Source organism: Leptinotarsa decemlineata, unplaced genomic scaffold (assembly GCF_025532065.1).
Source record: "Leptinotarsa decemlineata unplaced genomic scaffold, Ldec_3_MD MMD2_tig00026340_RagTag_RagTag, whole genome shotgun sequence".
NCBI lineage: Eukaryota > Metazoa > Arthropoda > Insecta > Coleoptera > Chrysomelidae > Leptinotarsa > Leptinotarsa decemlineata.
Genome location: NW_027412694.1, coordinates 1,576,835 through 1,599,212, shown reverse-complemented (window position 1 = coordinate 1,599,212; position 22,378 = coordinate 1,576,835). Strand labels below are relative to the sequence as shown.

The 22,378-nt window shown below is 34.1% G+C and overlaps 1 protein-coding gene across 3 annotated transcripts in view; it reads right to left on the bottom strand.

The window, feature by feature from the left end:
- LOC111503637 (facilitated trehalose transporter Tret1) overlaps positions 1–22,378 on the bottom strand; it is a 65,852-nt gene that overhangs the window by 23,742 nt on the left and 19,732 nt on the right. For all 3 annotated transcript variants that reach the window (XM_023157991.2, XM_023157990.2, XM_023157989.2), the window contains exon 2: positions 19,162–19,213. In XM_023157991.2, coding sequence (XP_023013759.1) covers positions 19,162–19,209 — 48 coding nt within the window. In that variant the 5' untranslated portion in view covers positions 19,210–19,213. The remainder of the gene's footprint in view (positions 1–19,161; positions 19,214–22,378) is intronic.

Below are 22,378 nucleotides of genomic sequence, written 5' to 3'. Positions count from 1 at the left end.
CTCCTATCAAGGTTAATTCGCAAGAGAATGATCCACCTTCTTCCTTTTCAGTACGGTCAATGAACTTAGATCATACTTGCCCCCAAATATGAGTAGCAGTCCTCGTGGTTCTGGTTCCTTTTCAGTAAAAGAGCTTTATGAAGCAAGATCCGAATCGATCACTCTACGAAACCCTTCTTCACTTGGAAGGATTGATCGCAGCTTGAGAAATAGTTTTTATACAGATCATTTGAAACATATTCTTCCTCACGAACCAGTAGAGAGTTGTCCTAAAAACTTTGAGAAGAAAATTGCATTTGATGATTTAGGAAACACTTGCTACATGAAAAGCATTTTACAAATGTTGTTCGTAACGAAGAATTTCATGAACGAGGTTTTAATGATGAACGAGAACGAGAATGCTTCTTTTTGTTTGAAGGTGGTTGACAATGTTTCGTGGTGCATTCCATCAGTTCGGACTTTCATTGTCTGATATAATATAAATTGATTTGATAACCCTGAAAAAAATTAAACAAATTAAAAAATTAACCGAAAATAACAATTTTATTAAACAAAAAACTGAAATTACAAAGAAATAACACAAGCAATAACCAAACAAATAAAAATTGAAATAATAATAAAAGCTGAAAAATTGAGAAAATTAAAAAATATCATTAACAAAAAATGAAAAAATTAAAATTAAGAGATTTCAAACCAAGTTATGTCAAGAGGTTTCGATTGTTAGTATCCACAATCGTCTTCGGCTTATAACTGGACTTATTCCTCCGAGATCTGACTATTTATAGGTCATTCGAGTGCTTTCACCTATCTCCTCTTACCTCTTTCCGCTTCATTGGTTTTGACGGGTGGGAGGATTATCGGAAAGGATGAGGCAGATTGGGTCCAAGTATAACATCAGGACCTGCTTCAGATCTGGGAACACTATCCGTAGCAGTCTCACGAAAATCAGGCCACCAAACAAGGACTGCGATTTCAAGAATTGCGATCACCGGATATCCTGCGAGTGTGGAGAATCATACATCGGTGAAAATAAGAGGCCATTTAAAGTTCGCATTGCTGAGCACAAGAAACACACACAGCGAGAAGGAACCAGTAAATCCAGAAGAGCAGATCATGTTTGGACTCAGCAATATAATTTCAAGTGGGCTCAAGCTGAAATCATCCCCAAAGAGAAACCCTGGTTTAGGAGAAAATTCAAAGAAGCCGCGTATATGTTGTCCAACAACATATCTAGATAAGCTAGCGTAGAGATACGTAACATATGGACACCTCTAATCAAGCGAAAAACGACCAACTCCCACCAAACCAACTCCCACCCGCCAAAAGCAATGAAGCGGAAAGAGGGAAGAGGCGATAGGTGAAAGCACACGAATGACCTATAGTCAGATCTCGGAGGAATAAGTCCAGTTATCACCCGAAGACAATTGTGGATACTAACAATCGAAATGTCGTGACATAACTTGGTTTGAAATCTTCTAATTTTAATTTTTTCATTTTTTGTTAATGATATTTTTAATTTTTTCAATTTTTCATCTTCTATTAATATTTAATTTTCGTTTGTTTTGTTATTGCTTGTATGTTATTTCTTTGTGATTTCAGTTTTTAGTTTAATAAAATTGTTATTTTCAATCAAATCAATTTATATTATATTAGACAATGAAAGTCCGAACTGATGGAATACATAATGTTTCCTACTTATTCACCAAACTCAAACATCTGTTCATGCAGCTGTAGTTTCGTGAGAAAGTATCATCTTTCCCTCCAACCGATTTCCTGGAGTCTTCAAAGTCCACTAGATACTCGTTGGTACAAGAGGATTGTTCCGTATTCTTGGGGTTCTTGTTGAATACTCTTCGAGAGCAAAACAACAGCAGAATCAATACATTCAATCATTCAATCCAAAGCGGTTAGCTCTGGATTGGATGATCTAATCTTGTGTTTGTAAATATTTTGCTGGAAAAATCATCACTTGTTTACTTTGTAGTGAATGTTCAAGAGGTAGCAAAAACGAATGTGAATTTCTGAAACTTCAACTAGCGTTTTCTGAAATGGCTGATAACCAGTCCATGCAAATCTTATTGTTAAATCATCTGAATATGGAATTTTCAACAGGTGATGATCGACTGTATTGTCAAACATGCGCCAAACTGAATGACTGTTATAAGAAAACAAGTATAACTGAGGCACCAGTCAATCTAATAATAACACTGATTATCTTCAAACATGTCTCAACCTCTGACGTGAGCAATCTAGCAGAATACTGGCGTTGTCACGAAGTGTTCTGGCGATGTATTGAATTTATTGAAGCCGCTGGAGACACCCTACCTTTTTTTATGAGATAGAAGACATTGGCAGGTCAAGCTCTTCAGATGATGTGGTACTGCAGGTTTTTCCGGAGCGCCAATCAATTTTAATTGTTGTTTTATAATTTCATCAAAACTGAATATGTGTACCGAATTTCAGATCAATCTTAACTTCAATTACTAAATTTGACCCAAACAAACAGGATAAATGTTGTAGGATGGATCTCAAAAGATACTTGAACTACTGTCAACAAAAATGTATTTAAAAGTTCAGATTGTCGTTGGTATCTAACATAAATTTATTTGGATATAAATTATTTCACATCCGCATTGAATAATGACAATGTTAACAAGTTAATCATCGAATAATAGTGAAGAGTGGATTTTCAATACTTCCACCAAATCACTTAAATAATTGCATTTTCCCACACAAGTGTCATTAGTGAATTGTGCGATCGCAGTTAGATTCTTACGTAAACAAATAATAACATAGATATTATACGAAATCCACTACATTGCATGTTTGTGAGTGATTTCGTGACCTTGACAGTGAACTTTAATTTTATGTGAAATTGTAAATTCATTGGATAATAACAGAATCAAAACCATCATCAATTAGGTACTTACTTCAAAGATACAATCATTTTATATTTATATATTCTACAAAAGTTCCGTATTCCTATCATATTCTGAATGTGACGTTATCATTCACTCAACGAAATTTATATCTCATAGAATTTGGAATAATAATCTTACCTCGTCCCAACAAAATAGATTTATCAATTCATTTATAAAATTTTCCTGACTAATACTAATATGGATATTGAAAAGTTTATCTTGATTTCTGGGATTTATTACCTGAACTATATTTTTTGCCATTTTTTGTAGGTACCGGGTGTGATATTCAGCGCATAGATAATGTTGGGTTGTTGTACTGTGAATGAATGAAAGAGAGTATATTCACGAATGCACCTAAGAATTTCTGACATTTCTGACAGGAATATATTGATTACCCAGCGGCAATGATTTAGCAAAAATAATGGGTCTTCCAGAACCCAATAAAAACAATTTACATTTTCGGACAACAAGTACTGGTCTTTATAATATCAAGTTAGAATAATCTCTATTCGAATTTCTAAAGATTTGAGGCGATTATGAAGTGTGTGGCTGCTTTAGTAAACATACTCCTTTTATAAAAAAATCTCTTTGAAAAACCTGAATCTAAAATACGAAATACCATGTTCAAACTGCCCCAGAACTTACATCGGCCAGACCAATAGAAGAATTTCCAACAGAGCCTATGAACATGAACTAGCGGTTCGCAAATCAGATCCAGCATCATCTCTCTTCAAACACCACCAGGAAATAGGCCACACAACAAGCTTCGAAAACACCAAGACCATTGCTACGGAGATAAATCTTCAAGCCAGGATAATTCGGGAAGCAATAGAAATTGAAAAACGCCCCAACTGCCTTAACAAGTGGGATCATTCGCAGAGACTACCACAAACATGGAAAACATTGATTTCACGCAAGATACCTGAAAATAACTCAGGTACCCGGTCAGGCAAGCCAGATACCTGGTACAGTAACATAAATATGGGCCCCGAACAACAGAGTGACCAGTACGAACTCAAAGTGGAACACAGCACACATAGAACTAGTAACGAGACTTGAGGACAAAGGAGATTACGACACCGTCCTCGAGTCATGTGAGTATATATATATATATATATATATATATATATATATATATATATATATAAAGATAAATAGATTAGTACTTTTTGATCATTCCCATATTGATTTCAATTCAAGAGCCAGCAGTATACAGCTGTTTCAGCCTATTGGGCATCGTCAGTACCGGGCAGGCGGTCCTCGATTGAAGACAAAATGAGAAAAACCAAGAAAGTACTTGATAAAAATAGCTGCGTAACCGCAAGCAAAACATAAGTGGAACCACCAACCAGTATTGTCTTGTAATGTATAAGCCGCTTTGTTTTGCTACAATCACGATACCGAAATGATCATTCTGTCATTCAAGTTGCTGTTGTTCTTGGCATTTCTTTGGTGTGAGTAATCAAGACCAAAAAATACCATCGTTCACGTTTGATAGGTTCTGCATTTCTCTATACAATGCTGTTTCATATTTGAAATTGTCAGACTCAGGAATGGCTTATCCGATTTCCAAAAATTAAGCAGTATTCGATAGAAAATCAAAAAACTTGTCAAACGTGGTATCACATGACATTCCTTTTGAATTGAAAAAAAAATTGATAGTGCCGTTTTGAAGCCGAGTAATGCCACCTTTATCGTTTTTTTCGAAGAATAGAATTGCAAACCTGTAGTTTGAAATGAATCTATTGAAAACTCCACCACCAGAACAAACTCTTTCTCGGCGCACGTTGTCTTGGTCAAAAGTTGAGAGAAGGGGGGCACTTTTTACGTCTACACTGTATAAAACATCGGTTTATAGGCCTTGATCTTGTGGTTTTCAAACATTGATGAACTTGTGCCCTGCGAATTATATTCTACTTTATATTGAGTTGAAAATATCATGCAGATATCTACTGGATTTGCCACTGATATACATAAGAACAACTGGAAGAACAACTTAGTAGCACTTGTGCTAACTAAGTTGAACTTCGCCTTTTGTTATGTCAGCAACCAGCTCTCTAATTTATTTAAATATTTATATGTAACTACAGCTGGGTAACAATAAAGACGATTATAATTATTATTATTATTAATATGTACTGCAAAATTCCAAAAATACATCGAGTTTGTGAGAGGAACAAGTTTGAAATAAAAACTATAAAAGAAATTTCAATCCCCTTAGATTATTGTTTTCCTTTTAGAAACCGGATCAATTTCCGATATTCCGTTAACCAGCTCCTAATGAATAGTAATCCTCAGAAGTTGAAATTTGTTAAAAAATGAACACCTGGATTTTAACCAACATGAACAAGAAGGTTGATTGAATGAGTATGGTGAAGCAATCACGCTAACCAACCGTTATGATAATCCATCCGAAGCTATAGAACATCAAAATGCCAACAATACGTTTTCCAGAAAATTTTAATCGATTTTCTGTTGGCTGTTGCTCCAAGTAGCATAATAGTAACTGAATAATTGCTGAACATCGGCTTGAAAATTGATTTCTGGATATTATATGCGTTTGTGCTATTGTTTCAAGGATCAGAAAAAAATATAGAAAAATTTGGATTCATCCATTAGTTAGCACAATGCATGAATGGACAAATTCATGAATTGATACGGTGAGATTTTAAGTGAAATGTATTCATTTTCGAATTTTTGAAAGAACTCAATGTTGGCACCTCAAATTGCCTTATGTTCTAAACAGACTTGTTTTTAATGGGAAGCAGCAATATGCAGGAAATCATTCGATCCCACTATTATTTTGAAAACAATTGCAATGACTTTTATTTCATATTGTCCACATGTTTGTGTATTGCTATGAAACATTTTTTCTTGAAGTTATGCCTTGAGGTATGTTTTCGACGGCTATATGAGTAGAATTCAGTTTCTTTAGATTCAATTAACCTTCAGCAATAATAACGGAAATCTAATATATTTTGAATTTTCCTTATGATCCAAGTTCCCATCGAACAAAAATGTGTATAATTTCGAGAAGTCTGCGTCATCATTACTGGATACTAACAGTTTTCATAGGAACATCATTTATTCTTTGGGAAAAAAAGTATTTGGCTTCCTGCAACTCCATCTCGATACAGAAAAAAGTGGGAATCTTCCAAAGCAGATTTCCACTTTCTTTCTTTCCCAAAAATTAGTCACTCCTAAAAATATAACCCTTTCAAAGTAAACATCATTTATTCACATAATAAAGTGAAACAAGAGTGAATTACTGCATAACATCACAAAATACAGTGACAGTCACAGGATGATACACCTCACTTATTTCCACTCTGTTGAACTCATTTCGGAAATATTTTCTCAAATTCGTTATCATTTCAATGAATTTATGAAAACTTGACCCAATTGACAATGGAATCCTCAAACTCTATTAATTGAAATAATTTCCAATTGACATTTTTTGAAACATTTTCATCGACAACCCTGTAATTAAAGTTTGTCAGATTTCAAACAGATTTTTTGGCTGATTATTATTAATAGTCTGCCTAAATATTTTTTCTCGTATCACATTCTTCAGAAATGAAAAAGTGTAAATTATGAAACGGAGCTATGGAAAATGAAATTGCAACAAGAAAATATTGCAATAACTTCAAAAGTTTTGAGTGGAGGTACCAATAAAAATATTCACAACAAGTTCATTCGTAGAATAAGAGTGACTATTATTAACGAAAACGTAGAAATATAAAACTGCTGAATCATGCCACTCATTCATTAAGAAATTACATGTTTTCAAAACGTGCATTACGTATTGATTAACCACAATGAATAATTTCATAATATTCAAATACGTAGGAATCTGTCATGAACTTCTATAACTATATTACTATTCATTTCAACAGATTATTTCACGAAACCGATAAATATGAATCAAATAACGATACCCAAAATATAAACTCTTATGTATTATATGTTTTCGATTTTCATTTAAAAATTGACGTTTACGGAAAAATTACAAGTTTGAGAGGTCATGTATCAATGAGATAATCAAAATTTGGACCGAACAACAAATTTGTACGAATATCAAAATTTGGGCCGAACAACAAATTTGTACAAATTTTAAGTATATTAGGTATATCAAGAGTATAACGCTGTTTCGACTTGATACAATTTCAGCCATACAATGAAAATTCGTATTATATCATTTTTAGGTAGTGTGAAAAAACATTTCGTTGAGCATGTATATTCTTCTGACGAAGGAGCTATCTGCGAGATTAAAAGTGACCACAAACTTTTTTTATCCAAAATAAGCAAGGGCCCGCGCAGCGGTCTGCTGCAAAGATCAACTTCGATATAGATCGACGAATGATGAATCGTCTCCTCTTCTCCGTCCTCTGCAAAACAAATTACATAGAATCGGACCCCAGTAACAGAGCATTCAGGTTCCAAACCAGACAGCGCTTGATCAGTGGAGCTGGGCTGAACCTCGTTTGTTCAAAAACAACGTCGAGTGACCATAATCATGATCGTCTTTCCGTACAAACACGGCATTCGTGAGAATCATTATCCCCATGGCAGCCAAGCTTCAACATCGACCGTCGGATGAGTACCCTGAATCTGTCTTCACAAGCAGATTTCATTGCGAGGCAACTGGATGGAACCGTGAAACTTTTTTAAAGTGAAACATCTATAGCCGCACGTGGAACTATTGCTGGCGTGGCGACGCATTTCGTGGCGACGAGTCGTGCAAACGACTGTGCGATTATCTTTTCTCTGGTTCCGCGTTACGCTATCTCTCTCGTCACACTGAGATCGGATACCTATAGCGTATAGAGTTGTGTTTACTACAGTATACCTAACCTGCGTTTTACCAAATGAATAATTTTTGAAAATTATTAAAAATCAATTGTCTGACAGTGATACATCACACTACAACACACTATCACGTCATAGATACTTATATATTTTATATGTGAAGTGTGCAATTATCTTGTGTCAATATATTGTTAATATAGGTGTCAATATATTCCAATATATTCATGAAAATTTTCATTCGTTCGAAAGATATATTGATGCCATTATGTGGCAAGTGATCAAATCGTACGATCTTGGAGGCCAGTTCACATTACCTTCACGAGAGATGACCATGCCCTCAAAACGCTCGTGCATAATATCAATGTGGCATGAGCTGTGTACCATGTAACGCCGCCCTGTTGAAACCATATGTTGTTGGTGTCCAGATCATCCAATTCAGGCCATCGACCTACAACTCGCTAACTCATGTCTATCACTATATCGTCCCAAATTCGACAATTTTGTTTGTTCACGTTGAAGTCATGATAGGGTGATGAATAAAATGCGAGGATGGTTATCAGAGTCGTGTTGTCAATGTTCAGTTAAGGAACTGATCGCGTCTTTGGACGTCTTTGGACGAGTACTAATAGTAATAACGAGTGTGATAACAACGCAGACTTTTTTCTGTGTATTGTTTCCAATAGCGATGGTGAACAATGCGAAAAAGAGATACCAGTGAATAAGATTCGGATGCATTCGAATAATGAAACACCGAGAGTATGTTTCAATGTATATAAGAATCTACATCTCAAGTTTGGTTTCGAGGGAAACATATTATTAGAAACAACATCACATTTGACCGAAATTCCTTTCTCAAATGTACGTAAAATAGTCAAAAACAAACCTTATGAACGCAAGACGCGATGTGATATGGGATAACCAAAACCTTTGGATGTTCATCTAAAAAAATCATTGGAAAAAACAATATACAGACTGTTACAAAAGCAATGAGATACCTACAATTGAAATCATAAGGAAGAAATTGAATATTTCTGACCATAACGTGAGCTGCTGTGACAAAACTCTTCAGAATTGAATAAAGAAACTTGGATTAAATTTAAAATAATAAACAAACGTCCAGCAGTTATGGCAAGCAGAAGAATAGTGGAATTGCGTAACAAAAACTTGGTATGACACTCACGACACAGTTACGAAAGGGGTGGACTGATGATTCGAAAATTTGTACGCCTAACATGCCTGCAAACAAAGGATCGCGACTAATCATTGTGCAACTAAAGGATGGGTTCCGAATTCTTTGAAATTATATGGAAAAAACTTGAGGACTGCAACGTTGACTATCATAAGAACATGGAAGCTAATATTTTTTAGAAATGGTTTGAGAACATATTGATCCCAAATTTGGATATGAATAGTGTAATAATTCAAGACAACGCTTTTTATCATTCGCGACAGCTCATCAAAGTACCGAATAAAAATTCGAGGAACGATGAAATAATAAGTTTTTTAATATATAACAATTTGTATTTTGAAGATAACTATACCAAACACCAACTACTTGAAGTTTTACAGACAAATACATTTGAAAAATTGTATGCCTTTGAGAGTATTGATGAAATGTTTGGACACACCATATTGAGACTTCAATCCCATCGAGTGGATTTGGGGAAAATTGAAACAAAGCATCAGGCGTAAAAATAATTTTCCACAATTTGATAAGAAGGTAATAGAGCTAGTTACAGAAGAAGTATCTAATATTACCGAAGAAGACTAGCAGAAAAGGAATAAAAAAGTAACTTCAGTTGAGAAAGACTATATATGGAGATTGGACATTTCTATATTGAGAAAAAACTGTTCAAAATCTGTTTTTCCGTTAATCAGCTGTCGCCCCCATACGAACGACAACTCTCAGAAGCTGAGAAACTTATGCGAGCTGAGGACTAACGAGGTCTTACCTTATAACGTGTGATTCCTAACACGGATATTAATGGTGGAAATGAATTCATTATTTATTCAAATGACGACAGTGATATAGAAGAGGAATTTTGTGAAGAAAAAATCATATAATATAGCGATATTCTGAAAAAAATGTGTCTAGAATAAATAATTTCAAGAAGCGGAAAGTTTTATTCAGCAATCATTCCAGTAGTATTCAGAAGTAATTTGATATAATTTTTTCCGGGTTGAACCACGTCTGTAATTTTCATCTTTTCGACGTTTCGCCTCCTGCTTTGGAGCCATTTTTAAGAATCACTCGGAACTATACTTACATGACTCGAGGACAAGGTCGCAATCTCCCTGGCCCTCAAGTGTCGTCACTAGTTATTGTTATTGTGATTCTTATATAATCAGAAATTATTATTGAATAACGAAATTAGTTAGCTTCCTAACTATATTTTTAAAGGGGAGCTGTTGGAAGGTAGGTTGCACTATATCGTTTACTTGAACTATAACATTGATCCAGAAATGGGCCTCATCGATGAAGATGATTTTTCGATGGAAATCACGGTCAGTTGCCAGCTGCTCCCGAGCCCATTCAACGAACACACGTCGTTGTCTATGGTCATTTACCTTCAGTTCCTAGGTCAGTTGAATTTTGTACGGGCCCAAATTACCATGAAAAATTCTTCAAGTTGTGGTCTGCAGAAGGTTGGGTTCTTATGAGCGACGCGAAATCGACTGCCTCGTATTCTTCTGCACACTCCACAGACAGTGGCGATGTTTTTGGCAGATCTTGCATTCCATCGAAGTACTGATGTTGGTTGATCGTTTACTGAATCAGTAAACTCAAATTTATCCACCACATCGCAAATAGTCATCTCGGTAGGACGATTATGGCGACAGTCGAAGGATCACGCACACTCCTTTTGCAAAATGGCTCTCAGTCGAATCGCTTGAAATTTTAGTATTTTGTTGAGCTCGATCTACTGATCAAAAGTCATCATAGGCACAAAAAATGCTATGTATAGTTTTCGAAATACAAGGTGTCAAAGCTGGAAAATGTCACTTTCAGACCAATATTAACTAGTTAATATCACACAAAATAATTGGTAGAATTGAAAAAAACTAAATGGAGTCTATAGTTCTGATCTCAAATCAAACTTCCATATATATGTTATGAACTTTAAAGAATAATATACAGGATGAATCGTTATTATTTTTGGGTACTATAAAATGAAAAATGAACCTCCAAAATGAGTTGACGCTTTTTTGCATATTGTTAAAAAAATCACAACAACTCATTCAACTATTTCTAGCTAAGGCCACAATACACCGAAAATATTAGATTTATTATTTTATACGATTCGGTTTTTACATTCCAACAAAATGTTCGCTTGAATCAAGTGAAAATGTACAGAAACCAAAATCAGAAATGATCAACAGTGTGATTCAAATAAATCATATCTATTTATAGGATTTTGAAATATTTTTGTTACATTTCACCCTGTATTCTAAAATTTTGACTGTCAAATTCTATTATTTTTTAGCATTCTATAGTTAATGTGATTTGTGAATTTGAGTAAGAATTACAGATAATTCGTATCTATACCGTTTTCTATTTATAACCTGGCATAGTCAAGTAGGCATATTTTTCAAGGATATTGAAAATGTGATTTCGCTCTCGGAAGATGAGTTTTGAAAAGACGACGATCCAATTTGCCTTATCCCACAATAATGAATCATATCGCACGAGGTTGTTCAAAATAAAAGCATAATTCATTATGTATATAAGGTGAGTTGAGAAAAAAATCGTAGGACTTTACCTTGTTTCGTATCATAATTTTTCGACTTGACGACAGTTTTTTGATATTATAATATAGTTTCCGGGAGCTAGATCTCTCACATAGTTCAGATAATTGGCTCAAAATACAATTCAGAAATCAAGTTACCTCTAAAGCTCTGTTGTAACCGGCAAAATGTCGGTCTTCAGGTCAAAGAAGATAAAAAGGTTCAATTTGTTCAGTTGTAATCGTTCTTATGCTCTACTCATCATTACCACTCTCTCACTAGAAATGATGGAAAATATGGGAAGATATCTTATCTAATTTTGAATCCAAACCTTAGGTAGGTCAGTTGATAGAGCAATCGCCATGTGAGCGAGAGTGAGGTTTTTCCGATATTTCATCATTTTTCTGATTTGTCCGAATGCCACGATTTATTTGATATCATATAATGAATTCTCCATTAATTTTATACCAATTCAGTTGTTCAGTTGTTCAAAAATGTATATGAAAAATATGTTTGATATTCTAATTCTTTGTCACAATCTGTACTCTCTAGGTATATTCTAACAGGAGATGTCAACATGATTCGAAATATTGAATAACTTTGATATCTCTCATTTTTGAGGTTTCATTTAGTATAGCAAATGTTCAAATGAAACTCTCACGTTAGAAATATCAATACAAAATTGAAATATCTTTTTTTGAATTTGTATTTCAAATCGATTACTTCATAAGTCATGTATGATGTTTAATCACATTTTCAATATCCTTGAAAAATATACCTACATGACTATGCCAGGTTACGAATAGAAAACAGTACATTCGATTTTTCTGTAATTTTCACTCAAATTCACAAATCACATTCACTATGGAATGCTGAAATATAAAAGAATTTGACAGTCAAAATTTTAGTATACAGGGCGAAATGTAACAAAAATATTTCAAAATCCTATAAATAGATATGAGTTATTTGAATCACACTGTTGATCATTTCTAATTTTAGTTTCTGTACATTTTCACCTGATTCAAGTGAAAATTTTGTTGAAATGTAAAAAACGAATCATTGCGAAACCATAATATATACCGCAACAAAAATTGTGAATCGCTCTATATAACGATTCATCCTGTATGTTATTCTTTGAAGTTCATAACATATATATTTATGGAAGTTTGGTCTAAGATCGGAACTATAGACTCCATTTAGTTTTTTTCAATTCTACCGATAATTATGTGTAATATTAACTATTTAATATTGGTCTGAAAGTGGCATTTTCCAACTTTGACACCTTGTATTTCAAAAACTATACATAGAATTTTTTTGTGCCTATGGTGACTTCTGATCAGTATATCGAGCTCAACAAAATACTAAAATTTCAAGCGATTCGACAGAAAGCCATTTTCCATAAAGAGTGTGCGTGGTCCTTTGCGAAGCTCGCGGTACATTGCACGAATAGTACACCCATTTTGATAAAACAATTTCATCATTTGCACGTGATGTTGAATGCAATACCTGTCCATGGTGATTTAACAAAACAGACTGAATGAATAACAACTGATTTGATAGATTTTGCTTCAACAAGATGGCCGTTATCAAGACCTTATAATATAAAAAAATCGACTTTTTTGTATATCTCTGAAAAGGCTACCTGAGGTTTTCCAACTTCATATTGATGTACCTCAAGATACGCAGGAGGCAGAACCCCCAATTACATACTCTGTAGGTTCTATGAATATTGATGCCCTATGCACAAGGGCGTACAACTCAACGCAACGCAAATATAATTCGTTATTATGAAGATTGTTGAAAGACTATCTGTTATGAGTTGACTCAGACCGGCGACGCTCACTCCCTCATTCGCTCATCTGCATTGGCTCATAAGACTCAATGTGGTTGTTTCAACAACGTCCGTACAAGGTCAATCTCAATGCGCATTTGCAGAGCGTTGAAATAGGTATACGCCCGTGTACTCCGGGTGTAAAGGATTAAAAAATCGTATATGATGTTGTCAAGGTTTTCTCCAATTAGTGAATACTGGTTGCCCTGACACTATATGAATAATTATATAGGTCAACTGCGAAAAGATAAGTAAACAAAACGCCAATGGTTATAATATGTAATTATTACCGACATGCTAGATAACTCATAAAAACATTTACCCAATACAAACTGATTTCTTTAAAAACCCTAGTTTTAGAATTGTTATCTTCTGAAAGTAGAATATGTAATGGACTGTATATCAATATTTTTTCATTGGTGAAATTAAGTACTGAAATTTTCCAAACATTAATGCTTTTTATCTCTTAAATTTCAGTAAAAGGGTTATCATCTAGAAACATTCTTCAAAAAATATCAATTTCACTATGACTTGTTTTCAATAGAGTATAAATATTTCTGTTTGAGAGTCGTTGATAATATTTCATTGTGAATTTTACTAGTTCGGACTTCCATTAATTAATATGAAAGAACAAATAAAATTGAAATGAATAACTGAAAATATCAATTATATCAGAAATTAAAACGTGAAATGGAGTTACAATAAAACAAAAAAATGGGAAAAAATAGAAAATTAAAAATGAAATTAGAAAATAAAAATTATTTGAAAAAAGGATATCAAACCAAGATACTTCACGACGTTTAGATAGATTGTTAGTATCCACAATCGTTTTCAGGTGATGACTGGATTATTTCCCGGAAGATGACTATATAAAGGCCATACGAATGCTTTCACCCATTCCCTCTTCTCTCTTCCCGTTTAACCGGTTTGGCGGAAATTGAACGTTATTCCGTCTGATAACAAGTTTCCATATGTTGCGTAGCTCTACGCTGGCTTGGCTGAATGCGTTGTTGGACAACATTTATGCAGCTTCATTGAACTTCCTCTCAAACCAGTGTTCCTTTCTGTGGATGATGTCTATAATGGTTTATCCTCGGTGTGTGTTTCACTTTTGCTCGGCAATGCGGACTTTCAATGGTCTCTTAGTTTCACCGATATAAGATCTGCCGCACTCACAGGGAGTTGGTGAATGCAATTCTTAGAATCGCAGTCCGTGTTTGGTGGCCTATTTTTCGTGAGGCTGCTACGGATGGTATTTCCGAAGCAGGTTCTGATGATGTATTCTTCGACAAATGTTTGACGTAGGAAAGGGCAAGCTTCTCTTTCATATGATGACTTCGCTCTTTTCTAGCCAAAATCTCTGTTCCATGGAGTAACCATTCCGTTGAAGATATTTTTTGATGATGCTTAGTTCTTTCTCGAGACCTTTCTTCATATTACAGAGCCCGAAAGCACGATCCACTATAGTCTTGATGATTCCTCTTTTGGTAGATTGGTGGTGGTTGGATTCGTGATTGAGATACTGTCCCTTGTAAATGAGAGTTCACGGTATACAGATATTTTCCACACAGTGTCTCTCCTCTGCACCAATATGTCTAAGAATGGCAATGTGACCAGTACAGTCGACATCGTATTAGATTTTTTTTTGAATAGCTTTTTAGCATAAATTTTGCAAAAGTCAATTTTATTTCGAGAACAATTATAAAAGACATATAAGAACAAGTTTTATGAATCAAATTTCTAGCTAATATGCAAAATTACCGCTAAATAAACATGAATGCAACCTAAATAACTCTCCACTTCTTGAAATTATTTATTCTAGACACATTTTCTTCAGAATATCGCCATATTGGATGATTGTTTTTTTTACAAAATTCAAATATGGGTTTGAAATTCGGTCACGAGTATTTGTTTTGAATTCATCATAAGATTCCTTAAGTTTTCTAGTGAGAAGGAAATCGAGAAGCGGACCAGAGGTTGAACATAAATGAAGATTCTGAGAATGCTCCTATAGTAGAGGTTGAAAAAAATAATTCTTTCAAGAGAAAATAGTCAATAACTACAGACGAGTCACAAATCAGCAAGACAAAAACTTAAAAAGTATTGATATCGACCATTCAAGTGAGATTTGACATCATGATATATATCAAGATACTCATCTTGAATCGATATGAAACCAGAAATTTAAAAATTTGTTTATACTTTTTTGAAAGTAACACCCATTCTAGTTTCGAAATTGGATTTTGTTCATACCATAATAAATATCTTATATTGAATTATGAATGAATTCGATCTGAGACATGAGGAACAAAAAACATAAATTTTATAATAGGTTTGTTCTGGTTCTAAGAATTTCAGTTTCTAGGACGTCAGGATCATGCGCAGTTGATATAAAGCGTTTTGATTCATTGAGGATAATTTCGGACTGATGAATCCCCTGTTCTGGTTTCAACTGCGAATTGATCCTGAACTGTCTTGAACCGTCCCGAATCGTTCTTGCTCTCGATGCAGAACTGTTCCCGTTGCTCATGCGCATTCACGTGGAAATTTGTTTGGGCTATTTGCTGGGATGTTTTTTTATTTATTTGATTCAAATAACTGATGATTGAGGTTAGATAATGCTACATAACAAAATGGGCATGATCAACAGTTTCGGATGTTAGAACCAGAATAAACCTGGTACCAGACAGCTCTCCTTATCTTAAAGTAAGTAGAATTATTCGAATGTGTGCTGGATATGATTTTCTACCCATATTGGAACATTTTGAAAATTCAATTGTCATAATCGGTACGGTAGCCGGTTGGCTTGGCGTAGGAGGTTTGTTTCAAATCTCAACTGTTTTTCTCAACAACTTTTTCTAGGAATTTTAGGCATTAAGTTAAATGTAGCAGTAACTTGAATGTATCAAATATGCAACAAAAAGTTAACTCTCAAGTAAGCTTTGGCAAAAACGACACGTCATAGACGAAGTCTGAAATGAAGCTCTGTTGAATGGAGAGCTAACATCAGCGGGAGCGTCATTCACTGTCCAACCATGGGACCATGAGGTGGCGTATTTGTGGGGTCATTCTGAGCTCCTCCTTTTGCGCATCCCCTTCCTCCCACAACTATCATTCTTCTTTCTCCCCGTATACCTTCATGTGGGAGCTGATCTGTTTTATGAATGGATGAATGAAGTTTTATCAAATATGTAAAAGAAATAGAAAATGGATTTTTTTTATTTTTTCGACTTCTTGTTCATTCCACTGATTCAATTGACCACAAAGTGAAACTGGTTTTAGCACACAGATTTTTTTGCAGGGACACACTTACATCCACCTTTCATTACGAATAAATGTTTTGAAATCACAAATTTCATTAAGTCAGATTTTGATTTCATACCTTTAATTATGTGATGTAATAATGATAAGATCCAAGTTTCAGTACTACTTTCAGACGTACTGAGTAGTGACGCAGCTTCACAATGTCGAATTGACACTTCAATTTTCAAAGTTTTTCAAATTTTGAAATACATTGATGATTTTTTTATATTAGGCTCCATAAATTAATTATCTCAATAAGGGAAACAAATTTTGATTCTTGCCCCATTACAAAGTTGGGTCAATATCATTTCTCGCATGGAGAGTTTTTGACAAAAAAAAAGATTCACTCAAAAGACTAGTGTTTCTATTCATCTATAAATTGAACAAATCCAATAAAAGTGGAATAAAAATTGGCATAACTAAGAAGTTACGAGAAAAACTTTTGCCTAAAAGTTCTGAAATTTATCTTATTTTGCTAATTTCTCATGCCTTCAATAAAGAATACATATCAATGACAATTCTACTCTCCATGATCATAATTATAAAATTTCAATAATGAATTTCATTTTAAACTCGTTTCGCTACATGGTAGCTTAATCAGTTACTGGTACATCTACAATATCTCGCGTTATGTATAAAATTCATTATGATAATTTTATAATCACTATCATGGATGGGGTTATTAATTTTCATCAAGTATGATACAGAAGCAATACTCATAATATGCAATCACATGAAAAAAACCGAATATTATTTCTCAGAAAAAACTACCGGAAGAATATGAAAAAATTCTGAATCTCATGTTTATACTTTTTTAAATCAACTTTGAAAAACTTTTAATATGCATATACATATAAACAGATATTCAACTGAATAATAAACAGAAGTATTTTGCAAATCTCTCATATCTAAAATGAAAATAGGAACGAACGTTTCTCGACATATAACGTTTGATTGAATTTGATTTAATTTCTCGAATATATCTAAAGTGAACAAGTTTGCTAAACATTTCTTCATTGTGTTGTTTTCTGTTTCGAAGGACACAAAAAGCATAAATAAATTTCATATAGACAAAAATGGGATATTGAAACAGGAAGTACACGTGAATCAATAAATCTTATGCGGAACAAGTGGTGTTGTGAATACGGAAGGAATGAAAAGTGATTGTAAGGACTTTTACAAGAAGGTTCATTGAAGTACCTATTTGACGAGATGAATCACGCACAGATAGAAACAATTAATTTCAATCAAGAATAAATTTCTGAAATACAATTGAGAATTCACGTCTGTAAAATGATAAAATTGGAAAATATAATCTTTCAGGCTTTTCTAGACTGAATTGATATAAGAAGAATAAAAATATCCAAAAACATCAATGAGAACTTTTTTAGAAATAGTTACGAACTACATAAATTATTCAGTTATTCCTTGATATCTTTCTTCTAGAAAATAAAATTCAGAAAGATACGTGAATTTCATACCAAATGAGTCAGTTTTGAAAAATATTTCATTATTCAATTGTGGTTCAATCCTGTTCGAGGAGTCTCATAATTTCAAACGGAAAAAAATCTATCATATATATTTTTCATAAGTCAACAATTTCTGAAAAACTTCATTCAAAATTTCCATTAGTTTATCGTTTTATGTTATTGTCCGAATTGAAATGAAAGGTTGCATTATTTGTGACTGCTATGTGACCACGTTTATGTGGAAATTCGACCATCTTGTTCATTCTATGTGACAGCAGCTGACTGTTGAATTATCACAGATCAAATAGTTCCTATCAACAATATCACATTTGTTCTTCATTATTCCTCAAATTATAAATGAAAATGATATGCTCAAGATAAAAATAATGTTTGTCGTTTTCTAGTAATCGATGAATAATTCAATTTAATAGAAAAATGAATAATGATTATATATGTGTATTTGATTTTCCCAACTCACACAATATGAAATGTGACCAACTCTTTCATTTTTTGGTACGGCGAATAAATATTTAATATTTCGTCATATTATATTTCATACTACTTCAAGTCTTGAACTTGAACTAGTCAGCAGGTAATGATCTATGAAGGACATCTACATCAAAACAGTTTGAGTGAATCATTTTATGAAATCGATACAGAATCGCACATATGAATATTTTTAAGTTCCATGAAGTGAATTGCAGATCAGTTTTTCAAATAATTTTAAATAATTACACTAACATTCCTTCACAGTCATATCATGCGGTATTGATTTCAGAATCCATGATTTACTAGTATTTCACCTAAAAATTAAAATTCAGTAAGAAGTTTCTTCCAATAAGTTAGTAATGAAATAAGTTAGTAACAGAATATTCTCACTACTGAATTCTACTACACGTTGGGTAGGCGATCTCACTTCTCAATTCAGGTTTCGTTATGTGAGTTTCTACTTTCAATATTTCTGTAACTATACTTCACTTCCGATTTTTACTCATGAAAAAAGGTTATTTATAGTAATTGTTGTTTTATTTACTCAATATACTCATTGGTGAGTTTTTTCTGTAATATCATTCAGAAAGTATAAAGTTTAAGGTTCACTTACCATTCGACCACCACCAAACTCCCAAAATTTTCCTAGGCTGCGAATCATTTTTCTGAAAATAAAATATAGATTAATTCTGCGACAATCAGGAGAAACTTTTGAATTTGCAATTTTCATTCTTGAGAATTTTCATTTTCATATTTAGCGCTATCAGGAGATAACCAAAACTCCTCTCATCTCCTGGTGATCCTAACTTGGTTAGCGAAACACACCCTGTGAGGGGCGCATTGTTGTTCTTGGAAGAGAAAAGTGTCTTTTTTAACATGAGATTTTTTACTGAAATAAACGTTCCGAATATAATTTCCAAAAACCAAACCTTGAATAGCATAGAAAGATATCATCTTCCTTGAAACAATGCAATGCTATCCTATGCTATGCAATGCTATGCTATGCTATCCTGTTGTTGATAAATATTACTGGAGTATTTTCCTAACAGAAAACCGTTATTTTAACACCTCAGCATGTGTTTCGATCACCAAGTGTACATCTTCAAGAGGAAGATCAAGAAGTAATATCGAGTTTGATCTTTCTCTTGAAGATGGTCACTTGGAGGCCGAAACACGTGTTGAGGTGTTAAAATAACGGTTTGGTGTTGGAAAAAAACTCCCGTAATATTCATCACTACACCAAAGGTTCCAAACAGTGCATCACAAGTACTGTTGTTGATAGTAAAATAATCAAAACTTGATTTTATATTCGAAGCAGAAAGCAACAAATTCACGCCGAAGAATGCCTCATGTGTCAGATGTGTCATGTGTCAGATTTAATGAATCACTATTTCAAATAATCTTTTCCATGCAGAGCTTTATCTGTATCTGTAGAGTAGGGAGGGTGAGTGTAAGCCCACGCACTTAGGCCACATATGACCCATTGTACATCCTCCCGAGGAGTTGTCCTCCTAGGTCATCGTCCATCCTGTCCTTTCTAGGAAGGTGGACAGGTCGCTGGGAGACGTCTCCTTTATATCAGCAGGTGTAGGCCAAGACTCGCCGAACACACACTCTCTTATTGACGATAACTCCGGGCACTCACACAGGACATGCCTGACAGTCTCATCTTTCTGATCACACATTCTGCATAGAAGTGTGTCCACTAGCCCCATATTATGGAGGTGGAGTCCAGCCGCTTCCTTGGCTAAAGAGTCGGCAATGCGATTACCTTTACTCCTGTCGTGCCCTTTAACCCACCTCAGGATAATGTTATTATCTACCGAGGCTTTGGCTAAATCTTGGTAGCACTCTAGTACTGCCTCTGAAGTAACACTCTGTTCAAGGCTAATAGTGCTTGTCTGCTATATATATATATATATATATATATATATATATATATATATATATATATATATATATATATATATATATATATATATATATATATATATATTTCACGAGGATTATTTCCACACCGTTTCAGCAAAGTCTCATTTGCCATCTTCTAGTGATGTTTAGAGTTCAGAACTAGACTGATCCTATTGCCTGTTTGACCCGATTACCTGTGTTGACACGATAACCTGTACTGTCTTGCTTACTTTTGTCATTATACCTGAATTATCACGGACTGAGTTCTGCTCTTGGGGTTGTGCGGCCTGTTAGATTTTGTGAAGTGACAATATGGATCTCCACGTTGCTCCTTCATAATACTACGTTGGTTTTCAATTTCAATAGCCTCTCTGATTGCTCCAGAGTTATTTTTTTTGCAAGACTCAACACCAGCACTACAGGAAAATCCCTAAGGCACTTTAAGAGCGGTGCCTTTGGGAAAGTGGCGTTTCTAGGAAGATTTCATTTCTTGCTAGTGTTTTTGTTCTCGAAATTGATGTTGTGTCCTATCGCCAATACGTGTTGGAAGAGAAGACGTAATGACTTTTCCCTTCACTGATAATTTGTGTTCATTCTTGCGAATATTACTTCGCCTGTTAATCTGACCGATGTTAGTTTTGTTACAGTTTCAGCACGGTACTTCATAAACTCTTTGGAACTCCATTGTTATCAAGATTAGGAATATTGAAGTTAACTCGTACCAGAAATTCTTCATTCACAACAAAAAATTATAAAAATAATTCATACATTACGCATGTGGTGGAATGTACACCACAACAATTGTTACAATAAAATTGCCGGTTATACCAGTTATATCTATTTCAATCCTGGCTAAATGCGCTGCACGAAAGCAATAGCCGAGATAACCTAGAGAGAGAGAGATCTATTTCAGGAAGCAAATCTTGTAACGCAGCAAATTCGACGGGTAATGTGTTATAATCTGATTTGACTGCTATTGAAGTTTCATCACCTTTTAAAACACTATTAATTGGTGAGAAATTCTTGAATAGACACATCGGATGAAGAGTTGTTTCGTAATTACAGATGACATCAATATCATAGTAAGAAATAGCCATTGATGTTCTTGTAGTAAGGCATCGTGTTTGCTCTTTATATACTCTAGTTCAATTCGAAAAGCTTTGTAAAACTGAATTTCACGAGAAGTTTTATCAAAAGAAATGAAAATCCTGCCATTATGAACATTTGTGTCGTCATTCAAACTTTTCGCATTGTGTTTCATTGTACAGTGTTACCTTTTTGTTGCTGTCATACTCGTTCCTTTCTAAACGAAGAGGTCTAATACGTCTAATAACTTTGAAGTACTTTTTTACATTAGTGAATCCCGCAGATTTTTATCTTCTTTGTTTGAATTGGATGCTTTCTTGGGAGTAACAAATATTAGCGTTGTTAGCGTTTTTCAACTCCTTGACTTCTTCCTGATCATATCATGTGAAAACACTGTTCATTTTCAGATACAGATTCACTGAAATATATGTCAAGATCATGACCTTGTTTTCATGGTGACAATTGCAATTCAACACGCCTCTTTTGGATGTAGTTTGTGACTCAACCCCCAGATTTTAGGTATGAAGGTGCATTGACTGCTGCATTAAACATTATTATTACAGATTTACATATCGATCTTTGGCTGAATATGAATATAATTTACATATTGAGTGAGATCATTCGTTTTTTCCAGAGGAACATGAGTTGTCAGAACCTAATGAATGTACTGTACAATATTTTTAATATTGAACGAGGTCTTTTTGAAATCTGAGTGTTGAACAACTGTTCTTATTTCACTTTAATTGCAATTGAAATGGAAGTTTCTCTTCAACTGTATATGTATTATTGTGATATCATACTTCTTCATATTCAACTGTTTAAACATCGATGAG